The 16,317-nt window shown below is 37.4% G+C and overlaps 1 protein-coding gene and 1 long non-coding RNA gene across 5 annotated transcripts in view; one reads left to right on the top strand and one right to left on the bottom strand.

The window, feature by feature from the left end:
* Positions 1 to 7,201, bottom strand: part of TRAT1 (T cell receptor associated transmembrane adaptor 1) — a 71,519-nt gene extending 64,318 nt beyond the window's left edge. For 2 of the 3 annotated variants that reach the window (XM_020999901.2, XM_078146691.1), the window contains exons 1-2: positions 6,995 to 7,200; positions 5,994 to 6,468 (exon numbers count right to left, since the gene is read on the bottom strand). In XM_020999901.2, the coding sequence (XP_020855560.1) occupies positions 5,994 to 6,000 (7 nt within the window). In that variant the 5' untranslated portion in view covers positions 6,001 to 6,468; positions 6,995 to 7,200. Of the gene's footprint in view, positions 1 to 5,993; positions 6,469 to 6,994 lie in introns of all 3 variants that reach the window. The other variant, XM_078146689.1, reaches the window with a different exon arrangement.
* A 52-nt stretch (positions 7,202 to 7,253) lies between these two features.
* Positions 7,254 to 16,317, top strand: part of LOC110217489 (uncharacterized) — a 32,128-nt gene continuing 23,064 nt past the window's right edge. The window contains exons 1-2 of one of the 2 annotated variants that reach the window (XR_002327053.2): positions 7,254 to 7,900; positions 8,752 to 8,786. This is a non-coding gene — a long non-coding RNA (uncharacterized LOC110217489). Of the gene's footprint in view, positions 7,901 to 8,520; positions 8,787 to 16,317 lie in introns of those variants that run through there. The other variant, XR_013482945.1, reaches the window with a different exon arrangement.

Genomic DNA, 16,317 nt, shown 5'->3' with positions numbered 1-16,317 from the left:
TAATATGGGGAGATGATACACATGTCCCCTGTGAACACATCATCAGAGGTCATAGAGGGGGTCTAGTTTGACAGAAATCCTAGGATTGGTTCTTTTATGTCTTGATAATCTTAAAAAAAAAAAGGGGGGAAGGGAAGGGAAGAGAAGTATACTGATGGCACTGGGGGAAGGGAAAGGAAGGTTAGTGAAAATTATCTAATACAAGAAGAAAAGGGTGGAGAGAGTCACTGACATTTGACCCTCACTCATCTGAATAAGTCAAAGTAGGGAAAAATACACATACACATTTATAGATATAATTGAATACAGAAATACATTTCACTCAATAGGGCACCAAGAGGGAAAGGGGAGAAGAAGGAGAATTTAGAAAGAGGTCAGATTAAGGAAAGGACAATTCCTAAGGAAAACAAACTCTAAAGTTGTACAAAAATATTTATGGTTCTTCTTGAGGAGGCAAAGAATTGCATTCTGAGGAGGTGCCCATCAATTGGGGGGAAATTGAGCAAATTATAGTGTATAAATGTGATGGAATACTATTGTGCTGTAAGAAATTATGAAAGAGGTGCTTTCAGAGAAACCTGGGGAGACTTGCATTGACTGATGTATAGTGAAGTGAACAGAACCAGGAGAACAATTGATACAACAACAACAATAATATAAAGACAAACAACTTAAAAAATACTTAAGAACTCAGATCAGTGTAATAACCAGCTATAATTTCAGAGAATTAATGATGAAATGTACTGCCTTCCTCCTGATGGGACTGAAAGACTTAGAATACAGAATAAGACTTTTTTTTTTCTTTTAGACATGGTCAATGTGGAAATTTATTCTTTTTTTTACTACATGTGTTTTCTTTCGCTCTTAATTAAAGAAAGGTGTGAAGGGAGAGAGAGAGAGAGAGAGAGAGAGAGAGAGAGAGAGAGAGAGAGAGAGAGAGAGAGAGAGAGGGAGAGGATTTTTTGCTCATTAAAAAAATAAAATTAGATTTTAAAAAAGAATCAGAAATTAGAGGTCTCACTAATTTATTTGACTGTTGTTATAAACATCCAACAACTTTATGACACTAAAAATGTTGTTATGATCAAATGAAGTAATATTTGTAAAGTACTAAGCACAGGGCCTGTGTGTTAAAAATATGTCTTGTTATATAGTTCCCATGACCATCTCGCCAATATAGTAAACAAATATGTTAAGTGACTAGAATAAGGTAGTAATAATATGAAACAGGAGCTAAAAATGTAAAAAAGGAACATGGAGATCACTGGCCAAAACTATATCCTAAGCTAATTAAGACCACATTTATACCTCTATAGATTACATGCTAAACTAGGGAAAGCCAATTAGGCCTCAGTAAATGGCCCCTGGTCTACAGGTGCAAGATAAGCACCAGCAAGTGCATTGAAATTTGAAAATGATATACTAATAAGACAACCCTAAGGGGACATCAGTACATCAATGAGGCAAGTCTAAGGTGGTATGATAACATCTAGTCCATCCCCCTCCCAACTAAAGACTATAAGGATGAAGCCTCCAAACCCTGCCTCTCAAGCACTTCTCAGATCATGCTACCTGAGTGCTCCTAACTCTGATCTGCTGTTACATAAGTGACTCCACATACTCCTCTTTCTCCCCATTCCTTTCCCCACATCATCTTCCTCTGTACTCCCTGTGCCATATTGAAGTGTGATTGATTAATTATCCTCCACCTACTGCCAGCATCATCTTTGTCAGTACCAAAGAACCATTATGTTCTCCCTAACCCAACCGGGAACCTCATGTGGTCCCTCATTAGGCATAAACCAAACACCTAGACTAGGACTAACTTGTCAGCAGCCACACCTACTGTGGGGTAGCATGGTGCTAATACAAGGGCTGATTACTGAAAGCTGCTCCGTTACGGGTAAAACTTCCCTTCACAGTTGGGCTTACCAGAACACCTGCACATAATAGGTGCTAAGTAAATGTTTATTCCCTTTGCCTCCCTCCTTATATACTAAATAAAGTTGTCTTTATTAAAAAAACTAAGTAACTTCTTCATTTTATTTCTTATATGCATATACATAGTATTGCTATTGTCTCTTTGTGACCCCATTTAAAGTTTTCTTGGCAGAGATCTGGAGTGGTTCACCATTTCCTTCTCCAGCTCATTTTACAGATGAGGAACTGAAGCAAACAGGATTAAATGACTTGCCCAGAGTCACACAGCTAGTAAGAGTCTGAGGCCAGACTTGAATTCAGGAAAATGAGCACTCTATCTACTTCACCACCTAGCTGCCCTCTATACATGGTAAATACATGGAAATTTTCATGTTTAATAGAGGGTCATGGGAAGGTTTATTTAAAAAAAAAGAAGTTAGGGGCAGCTAGGTGGCACAGTGGATAGAGCACAGGCCCTGAAGTCAGGAGGACCTAAGTTCAAATCTGACCTCAGACCAAATACTTGACACTTACTAGCTGTGTGACCCTGAGCAAGTCACTTAACCTCAATTGCCAGGAAAAAAAAAAAGGTTAGAAACTTCTGATCTGGTCTATCTTGAAGATCTCTTCTAGATCTAAAACCTAAGATTTTATGTAGTCTTGTCTAATACCTGCCTCCCAGGTGTTAAAGCATTATTATCCATCTTCCACACAGCAGTCAAAGTGAATGTCCTAAAGCACACATCTGACCGTATCACCTCCCTCTATTAAATAAACTGCAGAGATACCCTATTGCCTCTATGATCAGATATAAAGTCCACTCTTTGACATTTAAATTTTTTCATTTCATTTCGATTAAATTTGCCCCTCCAGCCTGGACTGTCTTTTTATACTTTATTTCCCTCCTGGCATTCTACAATCTAGCCATGTTGACCTACTCCCTGTTCTATATAAATGACACTCTATATCCAGTTTCTATACCCTTGCGGTAGGTACCTTATGACTGGAATGTACTCCCTCCTCCCCTCTACCTCCTGAAATCTCTGATTTCCTTCAAAATTCAGCTCAAATGCCAGCATCTAAGTGAAGTCTTTCCTGATCCCACAGCTGCTAGCGTTTTCCCTCCCCAAACTACCTTGTAGTAATTTTGTATACACTATGTATATACCTATAAATGTTCATGTTGTTTTCCCCATTAGAATATAAGTTCCTTGAAGATAGAAACTATTTCGTTTTTGTCTTTGTATCTGCAGTGCTTAGCACTGAGCCCGGCACATCATAACTGAAGCTTCTTGATCAATGATAAAACAACCAAGTCCCAGAGGGGTCATATGGGTACCAATTGCACGTGCAGAACAATATACTATACGCTAATGTGGAGAGGCAAAAATAGACTATACACAGATGAAACTCTACGCATCCTTAATTATGGCATTACCTCATCAACTAGATAGCAAATACATCTTTCTTGCATCAAATGCTTAATGAGTGAGCTACACTTTCACTAAGAAATTTGTTGGTAACAAAGCTGAAGAATCATATGGCATCAGGAGATGTCCATACACTCTTACTTAGTAAAATTCTCCAGGTCATGACCAGTCTTCTTTCCCAGACTAAAGCAATCTCTTAATTTAGACTGGTGATCTTAAAAACCCACTCAACTACTCAAAGTGATCTGTGATTTCATCAATGAAGACATTTCCTCTGATGATGAAGACCATTAGAGGAAACATTCATCTGTGCCAGCCCATTATTTGCAATTCTTGGCCATGTTCTCCCACATATTCATCATTGTAGGTCCTCCTAAAACAATAGGCCTCTCCCTTGCTTTTGCCTGACATTGTGAATATACTAATTGAGTACAAACACCATCCATCAGCTATCCCTTGCTTTCACGATGAGACCAACACTCTTTTTTTCTTTATATGTTTATTATTATTTATGATGTGTCACAGTCTATGCCTTATGACTGATACTAATTTTCAATTTTTCAAAGACTGTAATGTTCCATGCTTCATAGTTACCCAACACCACTAGGCTTTTGGCATTTTTAAATGGGTCCTTGTTTCAAGGAAAAGTTTTGGGTCATTAAAGAACTTTACAATTGGGACATGGATGGAGAGATGGATATTGACACTAATTACCATATTTTCATAGATGTTTAAACTATGTAAATCAGTTTCCATAATAAGGAGAATAAAATCAATTAAAAACCACCTTACTCAGCTAACACTTGACTCCCTTGCCAAGAGAGATATGACAAGTGAGGTCAACAGCAATTTAGGATATAAACTTGCATATAAAATCTACAGAGAAGAGTAGCAGACAATTGTGAGTAATATTACCTCATAAAACAGAAAGGAACAATGAAAGTTAGAAGCCAGTTTAAAGAAAACTTGGCAAGAGATCTACCTTACTAAAATCTTTCTGGGTTCTGGGTTCATTTGAGCAGGAACAAATTCCTTTAAACATCAAGGAAACTGGAATCTAAACCATAGTCCTAGTTGTACTTATACAGGAGGTAGAAATTTCCCTCAGAGAACAGAGGTAGGTAAAGAAATTGGATCAGAACAAGTGTTTCAGAGAATGTCTTTGCTGGAGGTGATAGAATTGTGAGGACGTTGAGAAAACCATGTGGCCGAGACATCAAAACCCACCTTTAGATCTAGACGCTTTCAAAATTCCTAGTCGTTTCTGAAATTTTTGGATAAAAGTTTTCTCTTCTTACTTGCATTTTAGTTAGTCTAGATTTTAGTTCCCTTTCTCCTCAGTATCTCAGTGATTGAAATAATCTTCATTAACAATAATAGCATCTATATAGCACTTTAAGGTTCGCAAAAGTCTCCAATCTGGTGACTGAATTCTGGATGTCTTCCTTAATTCATTGTTTTAGTCTGAGCACCAAAGCCATTTTCTGTGCCCTCTTCTATAAATTAGCAATTATATACTCCTTCCTTGTAACCAATGCTTTGCAGGGATGCTTAATTCACAGATGCCCTAAAAACATACTGAGAAAATTAAAGTGATACATAAATTTACAATCCCAAAGAGTTCAAAAAATAGAAAAAAAGGCCCACATGTACAAACATGTTTATAATACAGTTATCCCTTCCACATTGCCATGCTCCCCATCATGGTTTCTATATATCATGGGTCACATAAGAAATTAAATGGGAATTTGGGGGGTAATTTTGCAGAAGCTACAGATGACACACCAAGGCCAGCAGATGACACAGAGGTCACGACCAAATTCTCAGCCCAAGCTTTACAATAAGGTACTGCGAAGACAGCCATTTCTCTGTCAATGCAACTTTAATTTTAAAAAAATCCTGTCAACTATAGATGGATAATCAAATTAGTTTCCAATAAGTGACAACATTCCTTTTAGAGCTACTTTTCATGCCTGTTGACCCAGAAGAGCAAAAATCATCTGCCAGTTTATGTTTCTAGTGTAAGTTATAATTTTAAAACAACTGATTTAGAATTCTGCCCTTGCAAATTAAAAAAAAGAAAAATATGCCTTCATTGTTTAAGAGAGTCATAAAATGAATTCAATAGGCACAACCCTCAGAAATAATCTATTAAGTGGGCAAGTGGACTTGAGCTACTGCTAGCAAAACTTTCAGAGGGATTGAATTGACTTCTTTGGAAAATTCCTTTGCTTAAACTGATATGAATCAGAACAAGATTCATTGATCACAAGTTACAATGACTACTTCAAAAGGAAAAAATAATCACAGTCAACCAGCTGCTCCTCATGATGGGAGTCATATTTTTAAACCAAAAGCAATGTTATGGCATCATCCAAGAACCCATAGGAAGCTTGATGCTATAGCTACAGCAAGGCCTTCGATGTCATTGCTTTCCCAACAACTATGCACCGTAGTAGAATCTTCAATACATTTCCTAATTCCATCAGTTTTTCTTCCCAGTTTCACATCATTTGCAGCAAGAAATTTAGATACTAAGTCATGAGTTTCTTGCTTTAAGAACTTGGATTCACTCTGGTCTGTTAAATGTGTTTATTTTTAGGCTACACAGAGTAAGGGAATAGACTTTAAAGCATCACTTACCTGACATCCTTGTTTTCTCAGACAGATTTGTTTACCCCCATAAGTAAAATATAAGCAGTTAAAAGAAATAAATGCCCACAAATAGCTTTCTGCTAAATGATACTTCTCCCTAGCACTACAAATAACAATGCAATGTGCCTGATCTTCATCTGAAACTCAATTTTTCATGCCTGTTTCTTAAAATCCTTTGTGTGCACTTGGTTCAGTTGCAAACAGGAAATGTGGTGATAGAGGCTTTTTCAGTTGAAATATATGACTAGAGGGCCCCTCTTTTGTTTTGTAACAGGAGAAGAAAACTCCACAGGCCTTTTTAAATTTTGGCTGTTTGATCTTCATCAATAACATGAATCCAACAAAGAAAGAAATCATTCAACTAAGACACAGGCTGCTCTAGGAGGAACTCAGTGGGCTTATACATCAAAATTTCTTTAGATCACTCGATGGGCAGTTGAATTCTTCTCTGAGTTTCTTCTCCCTATTCAGAGTGAGGAAAGAAGTGTCAACAATGTCCTCCTTTAGCAAATAGGAGTCCTTAAAAGAAGAAAACAAAAACAAAAATGCTAACCTAGGAAGAACCTAAGCCATGATTACGTATCCCTGATAATAACAGGTCACTATTTATATAGCCCTTGGACCAAATGCTTTCCTCACAAGGCCCCTGCAGATATTGCAAGTATTGTTATCTGTTGCACCCCGCTCCAGGATGGGCTAACATGTGCCAGTGATTGAGTAAATCTCTGAATGAAGTGGGGAGAAGGTAGTTGCCAAGAAGAGCAGAGGAGGCAGGGTCCAAATTGCAAAGGAAAGTACATGGAAAGTTGGTACCAGAATACCAAAATCCAAGGAGCTGAGAAAGCACAGGATGGCTGGTTGCTGGGGCAGGGATTCAGGACAGGGAAGTGTGTACTAAATTAAGAAGTCAAGATACAGGGAATTCCAGGGCTATGGTTCAACCTGCTTCTCTAATCAGGTTTTTTATAGCATTTGTTTGCATTTCCTACCTCTGTCTGATGCTGACAATGCCAGGATTTTGCTGAATCCATCAAGGTTCCTCCTGATTTAATTGCTCCTATCTGACCAAGAGCTTATAGACCATCAATGTCTTCCAATCCTTAAGGAGTGGTATTAGGCAGAAGTTCTCTACCAATTCCAGGTACTGCATATGATGTGCTAACAACCATGTCCTCTCTTTGAGACCACACCCTTAATGGTCTAATGGTACTAGATGCAGTCCTATTCACTGCTTGGGTGGAAGATACAATGAAAGAGGTACTTCTGCCTATCCACCACGAGCAGTAGAAGCAGGGCTTCTATGTATGTGGTTGACAGACAAAAAAGGGCCTCTCGAATAAAACCAAGTGGAACAGCTGATATAGCTACACAGCTGTCGTTCCCATTCCTACATTAGACATTGCCATCGTTGTCTGTTTTTCTCCTCGTTCACACATTGGCCACATGGCACCATTGGAAGAATGGTCTTATCTTTGTTCAATCAAGCCAAAGTCATGGGGCCCAGGGCCTCGTGGAAAATGTAGTTTTCTTCTGATTAGATGTGCTTCTTTCATGATAGGAGGATAATGCCATCTGGGAGGCCATGGGATACAACACCTAAATGATGTTGAAGGTGCCTACTGCTTCTCTACTCGTTTCTGGGATTGCTTGTTGGTACAGAGGTTTGGGGAAGTGAAGTTGACTTTATCCTCTACATTCAAGAGCCTGAACCACCCAACAGAGACAGTGGTAACCAGGAGTCTTGTTATAATTCTAGCCAGCTGAATGTTCACTTCATGTGGGGAGCAGTGGCCCTTGATGTTATTATGCTGGGATAGAGAAGGACCATCTTTCTTCATCTCTTGCTGAAAATACATCATCTGAAAAATGCATCAAAGAGGGTCAACAGCCAGAAGGTACTTCTTCTTCTACCACATGTGGCACCCTGTATTATTGTTTCCTATGCCTCAGTGGACAATCAGAAGACTCTTGGCAAACAAGTAATACATGTCCAGAGCCTGCCCTTCAGAACTCCTATATGGTCTCCTAAAAGCAGACACAGAATATCTGCATATATTGAAGGCTGAGGAGGGTTGGGGGACACAGGGGGGGAATTACATTAGGAAAGCATGTTCTAGGTAGATGAATGAATGGAGTTAAGACAAAATTCTATAATGTAGAAGCAAGGTACCCCAGTCATACTAATGACAAGAAGTGTAGACCTGGAGATAATGTTTCAGGATTCAGTTTGTGCATTCCAGGGTTTTCTTTGTTCAATCAATTGTGGATATCCAGTAGAAAGATGAATCTTTAGTTAAAGGAACATTAATAGAGCAGTCCAGAAATGTAAAACAGAGAACTAATGAGGTTTTAGCATTTTGGTTTTTGTAGAACCTCTACAGGTTCTATCAAGACCTCAGAGAACCTCTAGCTGGTCTCTACCTCCTGTGTGGGTGGGCTCAGCTTGAGCAAGTGGCAGGGTATGAGGCCAAAGATACTGGGCATTAATGTCTTATCCAAAAGTTCCCTGTGATATCTGTTTGCTGCTCAGCTTTGTACCCTTTCACACCTGCAAGGGCAAAGGGTGGGGATTTCTTTCTGAAAAACATAAATGGCCTAGATTTCTGAGTCTAATCCAAGCAGCTGGAGGGGAAGGATGCCCCGGGTGCTACTAGCCAAGTGACATTACCCCAACCTCTCTTATACTCAGTCCATCTTTTAAAACTCCCACTTTTCCTTAATCCCTCCAACTCTTTCTCCCTTTTAGAGAGATGGAGCCACAAAATAACACTCTCAGCCAAGGTAAGTTACAAATATAAAAAGTTCCTTGTAGCCCTAAATTACTTGACGATAATAATAACTGACATTTACATAGAGCTTTACATATTTTACCTCATTTGACCTTCATAACAACTCTGTGGGATAGATATTGCATGAATGATTATCCTGTTAGAGGATAAGTTGATAGAAATGGGGATGTTTGTTTAGTCTGAACACATAGGGGAAGCTGTAAAAGCCATCTATTTGCAGACCTGCCATGTGGAAGAAGGCCCATCCAAATTTCTGTGTAACAGCAGAGTGTTTTTATACAAAAAACAAGTCCTACAAAATTCCGACAAAATCCAAGGAACAAATTTCATGATTCTCAATTGTTGCCTTTGACATCGTAGGTTCTTCTCTCCTCCTTGATTAATTTGCTAACCTTAATTTCCTTAATGAGAAAGGCTTCCAGCTTTCCTTCCAACTTCTTTCTCTTTTACCATTTTACTCTTTTCTGGTAAATTATGGGTTTTCCCCAGTGTTCAGTTCTGGGTCTCCTAACTTTGCTTTTTATATGGTCCCTTAAAGAGCTCATCCACCTACACTTTCTTTCTCTTTCTAATTGTTAATCTTTGTTATACGAGTGATCTTCTTAAAGAAAGGGAAGGTTTTTGCCTTTTTTGTGTCTGGCATATAGCAAATAATTAAAGGATAAAGAAAATCACAAAAGATAAAATGAATGGTTTTATTTACGTAAAATTTAAACTTTTGTAGAAATAAATCTAATGAAGCTAAGATTAAAAGGAAAACAACTGGGGGAAATCTTTGCTTCAAATTTCTCTGAAAAAGTCTAATCTCCAAGATACATATGTCCATCCTGCATCTCTGGTCTGTCACCTCTCTGTCAATAAGTGGGAAACATCATCATCTATGCTGTGTAGTTGGGATTTGTTACTGTATTGATCAGAGTTTTAAACTCTTCTGTCTTTCTTTACAATGTGGTAATCATCACATAAACTATGCTCCTGGTTTTGTTCATTTCACTCCGGATCGGTTCATACAGGACTTCACCGGTTTCTCTGAACTATCACTTCTATCATTTTACAGGGCAATAATAGTCCATTATTCTCAGCTGCCATAATTTGCTCAACCATTCCCCTTAGAGAAGAGGCATCCCCTTATTTTCCAATTCTTTGATATAAAAAAAGGTGCTACAACGAATATTTTTGTACATATGGGTTCTTTCCTTCTTTCTTTGATACCTTTAGGATATGTGCCTAAGAAGGATAATGGTGGGTCAAAGGGTATGCAGAGTTTAGTGACTTTGGGGCTCTAGCTCCAAATTGCTTTTCAGAATGCTATACCAATTCACAGCTACATTAATAGTACATTAGTGTGCCTGTTCTGCCACATCCCCTCCAACAATTGTTATTTTCCTTTTTGTTTATCATTGTCAATATGATGGCATGTGAACCTCATATTCACTTTAATTTACATTTCTATAATTATTAATAATCTGTAGCATTTTTGTATGATTATTGAGAGCTTGCTTTTCATCTTTTGAGAACTGCCTGTTCATATCCTGTGACCATTTAGTGCCTGGAGGGTGGCTGTTATTCTTATATATTTGATTAATTCCTATATATCTTGGATATCAAACTTTTATCCAAGAAATTCATTGCAAAGATTTTCCCCAGTTAACTGCTTATTTTCTAATTTCAACTGCATTGGTTTTGTTTATACAAAAGCTTATTTTTACGTACTCAAAATTGCCAATTTTGTCTCCTGTTATCCTCTCTATCCCTTGTTTTGTTGAGAATTCTGATTTTGTTCATACCTGCAAAAAATACCTACTTCCCTGCTCCTCTTGTTTAGGATATGACCTTTTATATCTAGATCATGTGTCCATTTGGAAATTATTGTGGTATATTGTGTGAGACATTGATCTAAACCTGATTTCTGCCATACTGCTTTCAAGTTTTAAAAGCCATTTTTTTTTTTGTTAAATGGTAAGTCTTTTCTCCACTAGTTGGGAGACTTAGGGTCTATTTAATATTACACTATGTTTGGTTGCTTCTGGACCTGTCTCACTGATGAACTTTCTATTTTTTAACCAGTACAAAATAATTTTGATCATTATTGTGCAGTAATCTCTCTCTCTCTCTCTCTCTCTCTCTCTCTCTCTTCTCTCTCTCTCTCTCTCTCTCTCTCTTCTCTCTCTCTTTTTTCCTTTTGGTGAGGCAACTGGGGTTAAGTGACCTACCCAGAGTTACACAGCTAATGAATGTTATTTGTCTGAGACTGGATTTGAACTCAGGTCCTCCTGACTCCAGGGCCAGTGCTCTATCCATTGTGCCACCTCACTCCCCCAATAGTGTGCAGTAATCACATTGCATACTTTGAGATTTGGTACTGTTAGACTCTTTTACTTTCCACTCTTTTTCTCATTATTTTCCTTGAGATTCTTAATACTTTGCTCCTCCAGATAAACTTTTTTTTAGCTCTATATACTAACACTTTGGTAGCTGCATTGGTATGGCACTAAAAAAGGCGAATCAAGAAAGGTTTCGTGTAGAAGATGGTACTTGGGATGAACCTTATTAGTAGTTTTCTTTTTTCCTGGATGATATTAAGCATGTCAAAAATGTTATGAATTCTAGCATTCATTAGGTTGCCAGAGAATCTCAGAATTCAGTACAATAGACTAGGACTTTTAATCAAATCTAACAAGATGAAGTTTATACAGATAAATATAAAGTTCCCTTAGTTTTAAAACATAAATTTCACTAGTACATGACAGGCAAGTCATGACTAGACATTTGTTTTAGAAGATCTGGGAGTTTTAGCAAGACTTTAAGTTCATGTAAAGAAAACTTCCTCACAGTTGGAGAGATAGGAAATTAGAACAGGATACTTTGAGAAGTAGTGAGTTTCCCATTATTAAAATTTTCAAATAAAGATTGGCTGATCATTTGGGGATATGTCGTATAGGGGATTCTTGTTTAGGTGTGTTTGGGGCTAAATGACCTCTAATGTCTCTCCTCATTCTAAAGTTCTGTAATTATGAGTTGGAAAGGGCCTAAAACATCATCTACATGAATAGGAATCTCTTTATTTCATGTCCCTGACAAGTGGTCAATGAGGGTCTGAATGAAGGCTTCCAGGGAAGGGACACATACAAATTCCTAAGATAGCCCATTCCATTTTGTAACTATTCACACTTATTACTAGGAAAGTGATTAAGGCACCTCAAAACAGTCTCATTATTAATATACTATGATTAATACACTTATATGATTATAGATTAATGAATTGTTATAATATGAATATCAATTATATTAAAAATTCTATGCACTTATTAATATATACCATCTCAATCCATCCAAAAAAACCCAAATCTGTCAGTAGACTAGTTTCTGGAATTTTTTGCCCGTATCTCCCAAAGTGTCCTTTTTATATTTGTTACATTTAGTCTCATGTGATGCCAGAAACCCAAAAGAAGCTATAATTATGACACTATATATAAAAAATTAATTGTTAAGTACCTCTGGTCTCTCTGATAAATGCGTTCAGGTGATCAAAGCACAAACCTGGGTACCCGAAAGAGTTAGTGAATAGACTAATGATTTAGGGGTTTCTTTCAAAAGGATGAGATAATATGTATATTATAGACACATATAATATGTGTGAATATATTGATTATGTGTGTATATATACATATACACACATAGGTATATCTTTTATATTTGCACATATATATTAATGTTGTTCAATTGTGTCTGACTCTTTACAACCCCATTTGGGATTTTCTTGGCAAAGGCCCTATGCTCTATCTACTGCAGCACCGAGATGCTTTCTTGGGCCTGAAGTCAGGAAGACTCATCTTCCTGATCCAAATCTAGCTTCAAATATTTCCTGGCCACAAGACCCTGGGCAAATCATTAACTCTTGTTGCCTTGGTTTCCCCACCTGTAAAATGAGCTGGAGAAGGAAATGGAAAACCACTCTAGCATCTCTATCGAGAAAACCCCAAATGGGTCATGGAGAGTCAGACATGACTGAAACAACTGAACAACAACCACATTAATGTTACTTTTTGCATATTGGACCTGTGTATTTTGATTCTATCAACAGCTTCTTTAGCACTTTCAGGTAACATGGTTCCATTTAACACACACTATATGGTAATTTAGAAAATAATAATCTAATCATGTGAAGGCCTAAAAATAAATGCACTTGCAAGAAAATTAATATATATCTGTGGAATAAGAGAGCCTGAAATAAGATAGCAAAAGTACTTCACAATTGTAGTTATCTTAATGTTGGAAAGCAGGTCTGCATACAAGTTTCTCTGCTTTATAGATGTGTGTAATAAAGAGGTTAGGCAAGTCACCCAAGGTCACACAGAAACTATGAGTCTTTCTGAATTTGTCCACGTTTTACCAAGGAGCAGATGATCAATACGGAAAAGAAAAAAAAAAGCAATGACTTTTCATTAAATATAGATGATTTTGCACTAGGAGACATTATCAGAATACATAAGAGGCTTTAGATATATATATTTGTCAGGAAATATATCAACAGATGAGCTTAGTGATGCAGATGATGGCTTCATACATCATGCACACATAATAAATAAACATGAATGCTTTTATAATCCTTTTTAATGAGATAGGATTATCAAAAGGAAGTTTGGAATATGGCTAGGCTCAGCAGGTTTGAAGACATGTACTGACAAGCTTATCACAGACCACGAAATAACGCAGGAATTTTTAGGGAAGGGAGAGTAATCTTGATGAACACGTATCAGAGAAATGAGGATTCTGAGGTCAACAAAATTGGAATTTTATTGTCAGAAGTGAGTATAGGATATATATTAAAGTGGCAGCTGCCATTTGCAACCCTCTATATTTGGAGTAGGGTGCTCCTGAGAGCCAGATGAGGTCCAGTTAAAGCCAGTAATTAAATGGGTCCAGAGCATCTCCAAACAGCTGCTTCCCTACCTGGGCAACTTTCTTCCAATATCACAAAAGATAGGAGGATTTATCCACAAAGGCTGGGCCTCTAAACAGTTCCCAGTTTTATACCATAAGCATGATGCACTCCGTCTGGGTTGCTTCTCCAACTCATATTCACAATGGAGGTCTCCAGCAGGCAGTTGTGACTATTTCTCAGGGTATTAGGTGTAACCTTGATTGTTTTGGGGTTCTTTGTTATTATCAATTATCTAGACTTAATTAGCTTTGAGAAAGGGGAATTTATTAATGTGATATAGTGAAAACAACTGATTCAAAATAGTCTCCTAAACCGAAACATGCAGTCCCACACACAAGTTCCCCAGGGAGAACCGGCTGAAACCCAGATGGCAGATGTGGCCAAAGGGTAACTTACAATTTTTGGTTAACGGCAGTTCTCTTCTGCCTTTGTGGAGTCCTCATGAAGTTTCTCTTAAGTGGGTGTAGCTCTTTGTGGACTCTGAGTGTCTCCCCCTTTGTAAAGTTCTGAAGGTGCATTTTCTTAGTGTTTTCAGTCTGTCCTCCGCATATCTCTCTACTCCCAACACAGATGCTGCTACCAGCCACTCTTGTTCTGGGGATGCAAAGGGAAGTCCAAGTCTTCCAATCTTTGAAATTCACAAGCTCATCCCCTGGTTAACAGATATAAAGGAGAGAAACTCAATCTTACCCCCTCTCCCACCCTCTGACTTTCTCCTCTCTGGTTACAGGCCAAAGGATTTGTTTCCTCAAAATGTTCCTGAAACTTGACTTATTCCTACTGGAATCTCTTCTATGATATACATATGCCCAAAGATATGTGTTTTTTCTTTCAATCAATCCCAATACATTTACTGTGTATCATCATCTGATAGCTTAGAAGCACCCAATGCTTAGAAGCACTTCCTCCCTCCCAAATTAATTAAGAATGTGTCCACTTTGTTTATACCTTTGATGGATTTAACAGAGGTGTCTAGGAATTCTTCACACCTAGTATATAACTGATAGTATGTAGATAATTAGGGCTTTAAAAATCTTGTTAATTACATTAATTGGGGTTGGAGTTGTGAAACTCTAGTCTTACAAACATCCTAAGTTAGCCATTTAAATTCACAAATTATTTTGCCACACTGTGAAGGAATTTCTGGGGATAAACTGCATGAAGAATAATTGAGGTACAGTCATTCATTTCAGCTGGACGTAGCTTAAGGAATTATTGGCCTCTTTCAGGCCTTCGACATTTCATCCTGAAGTTGATCAGATATTCTTCTAGTCCCAAACCTTGAGCCACTCAATTCCTTTTGACAATACACTCCCAGTCTGCCCTCCAGGTTTAGGACTCCTGGTTCAATGATGAAACTGTTTTTTGAGCTCATCATCTGAAGCACAAAGTCATGGGGTTGAAAGTACCCTAAGAGGTAATCTAGTCCTGAAGCAGCATCTTCTACAAAATCTATGACAGTTGGTCATGTAACTTCCACTTCACCTCTAGTTATGGAAACTCACGTTACCCTTCCTTAGATTGGTCGAATTGATTTTGTTAGTGCTAAAGAATTTCAATTTGAGTATCTGTTTTACCATTCATCATCATTCATATCCCTTCTTTCACTGAGAACTCTTCCCCTTACCACAGCTATGAAAGGTACATCATTTGTTTCTCTTTAAATTTTTTTAATGGTGTGACCTTTAATATTCAAGTCACACATCTCCATTTTGAACTTACTGTAGCATGGTGGCATAAGATACTATTCTAAACCTACTTTCTAAAAAATTCCTTTGCAGTCTTCCCAGTAGTTCTTGCCTATTGGGGAGATCTTTGTCAAGATGATTCACTGAAGCTTTGGTTATTGAGTTTGATTATTTCTAATTTTTCATTATCTAGTCAATTGAACTGATCTACTTTTCTATTTTTTAAGGAGTGCCAAATAAGTTTTACAATTATTCATTTATAATATAAGTTGAGATCTGAAAGTATTATTACCTCTTCATTGCTACTTTTTTTTTTCATTTTTCCCTTGAGAGACTAGACTTTTTGTTCTCTCAAATAATTTTTGCTATCATTTTGTCTAGCTCTGTAAAATATCCCTTGGTAATTTGATTAGTTTAGCATTAAATTTGTAAATCAATTTAGGGAGTATCTTCACTTTTTATTACATTGGAATGCCCCAACCATGAGCAATGGATATCCCTCCAATTATTTTTTATTCTTTCTTTTAAAATGAAGTTTAACTTTATGTCTTAGTTTTATTTATTTTGTATAAATTGTGGATATGTATTTATATGTATACATCTTTTTTTTCACTCAGTAGGATGTATTCTCCCTGAAGAAAAGAACTGTTAAATTTTTCCTTTGTATCCCCCATACCAAGCTCAGCGCTTGGAGCATAGTGGGTGCTTTATTTAGTAAATGCTTGTTGACTTGTTGATTGACCCCTCTAGTTCTCTCTGGAAACAAACAGAAGTCTAATACCTCTTCCTCATGATAACACTACAGATACTTAAAGACAATAATTTTGTCCCCCAATGTCTCAGGGAGTTGCAAAACACAAGGTGTCCAATGGGTCCCCCATGTACTAACA

The sequence above is a fragment of the Phascolarctos cinereus genome, unplaced genomic scaffold (assembly GCF_003287225.1).
Source record: "Phascolarctos cinereus isolate Bilbo 61053 unplaced genomic scaffold, phaCin_HiC Scaffold_726;HRSCAF=1367, whole genome shotgun sequence".
In the NCBI taxonomy this organism is placed as follows: domain Eukaryota; kingdom Metazoa; phylum Chordata; class Mammalia; order Diprotodontia; family Phascolarctidae; genus Phascolarctos; species Phascolarctos cinereus.
Note: the sequence above shows the minus strand (reverse complement) of the source record. Positions and strands in the feature narration are given on the sequence as shown.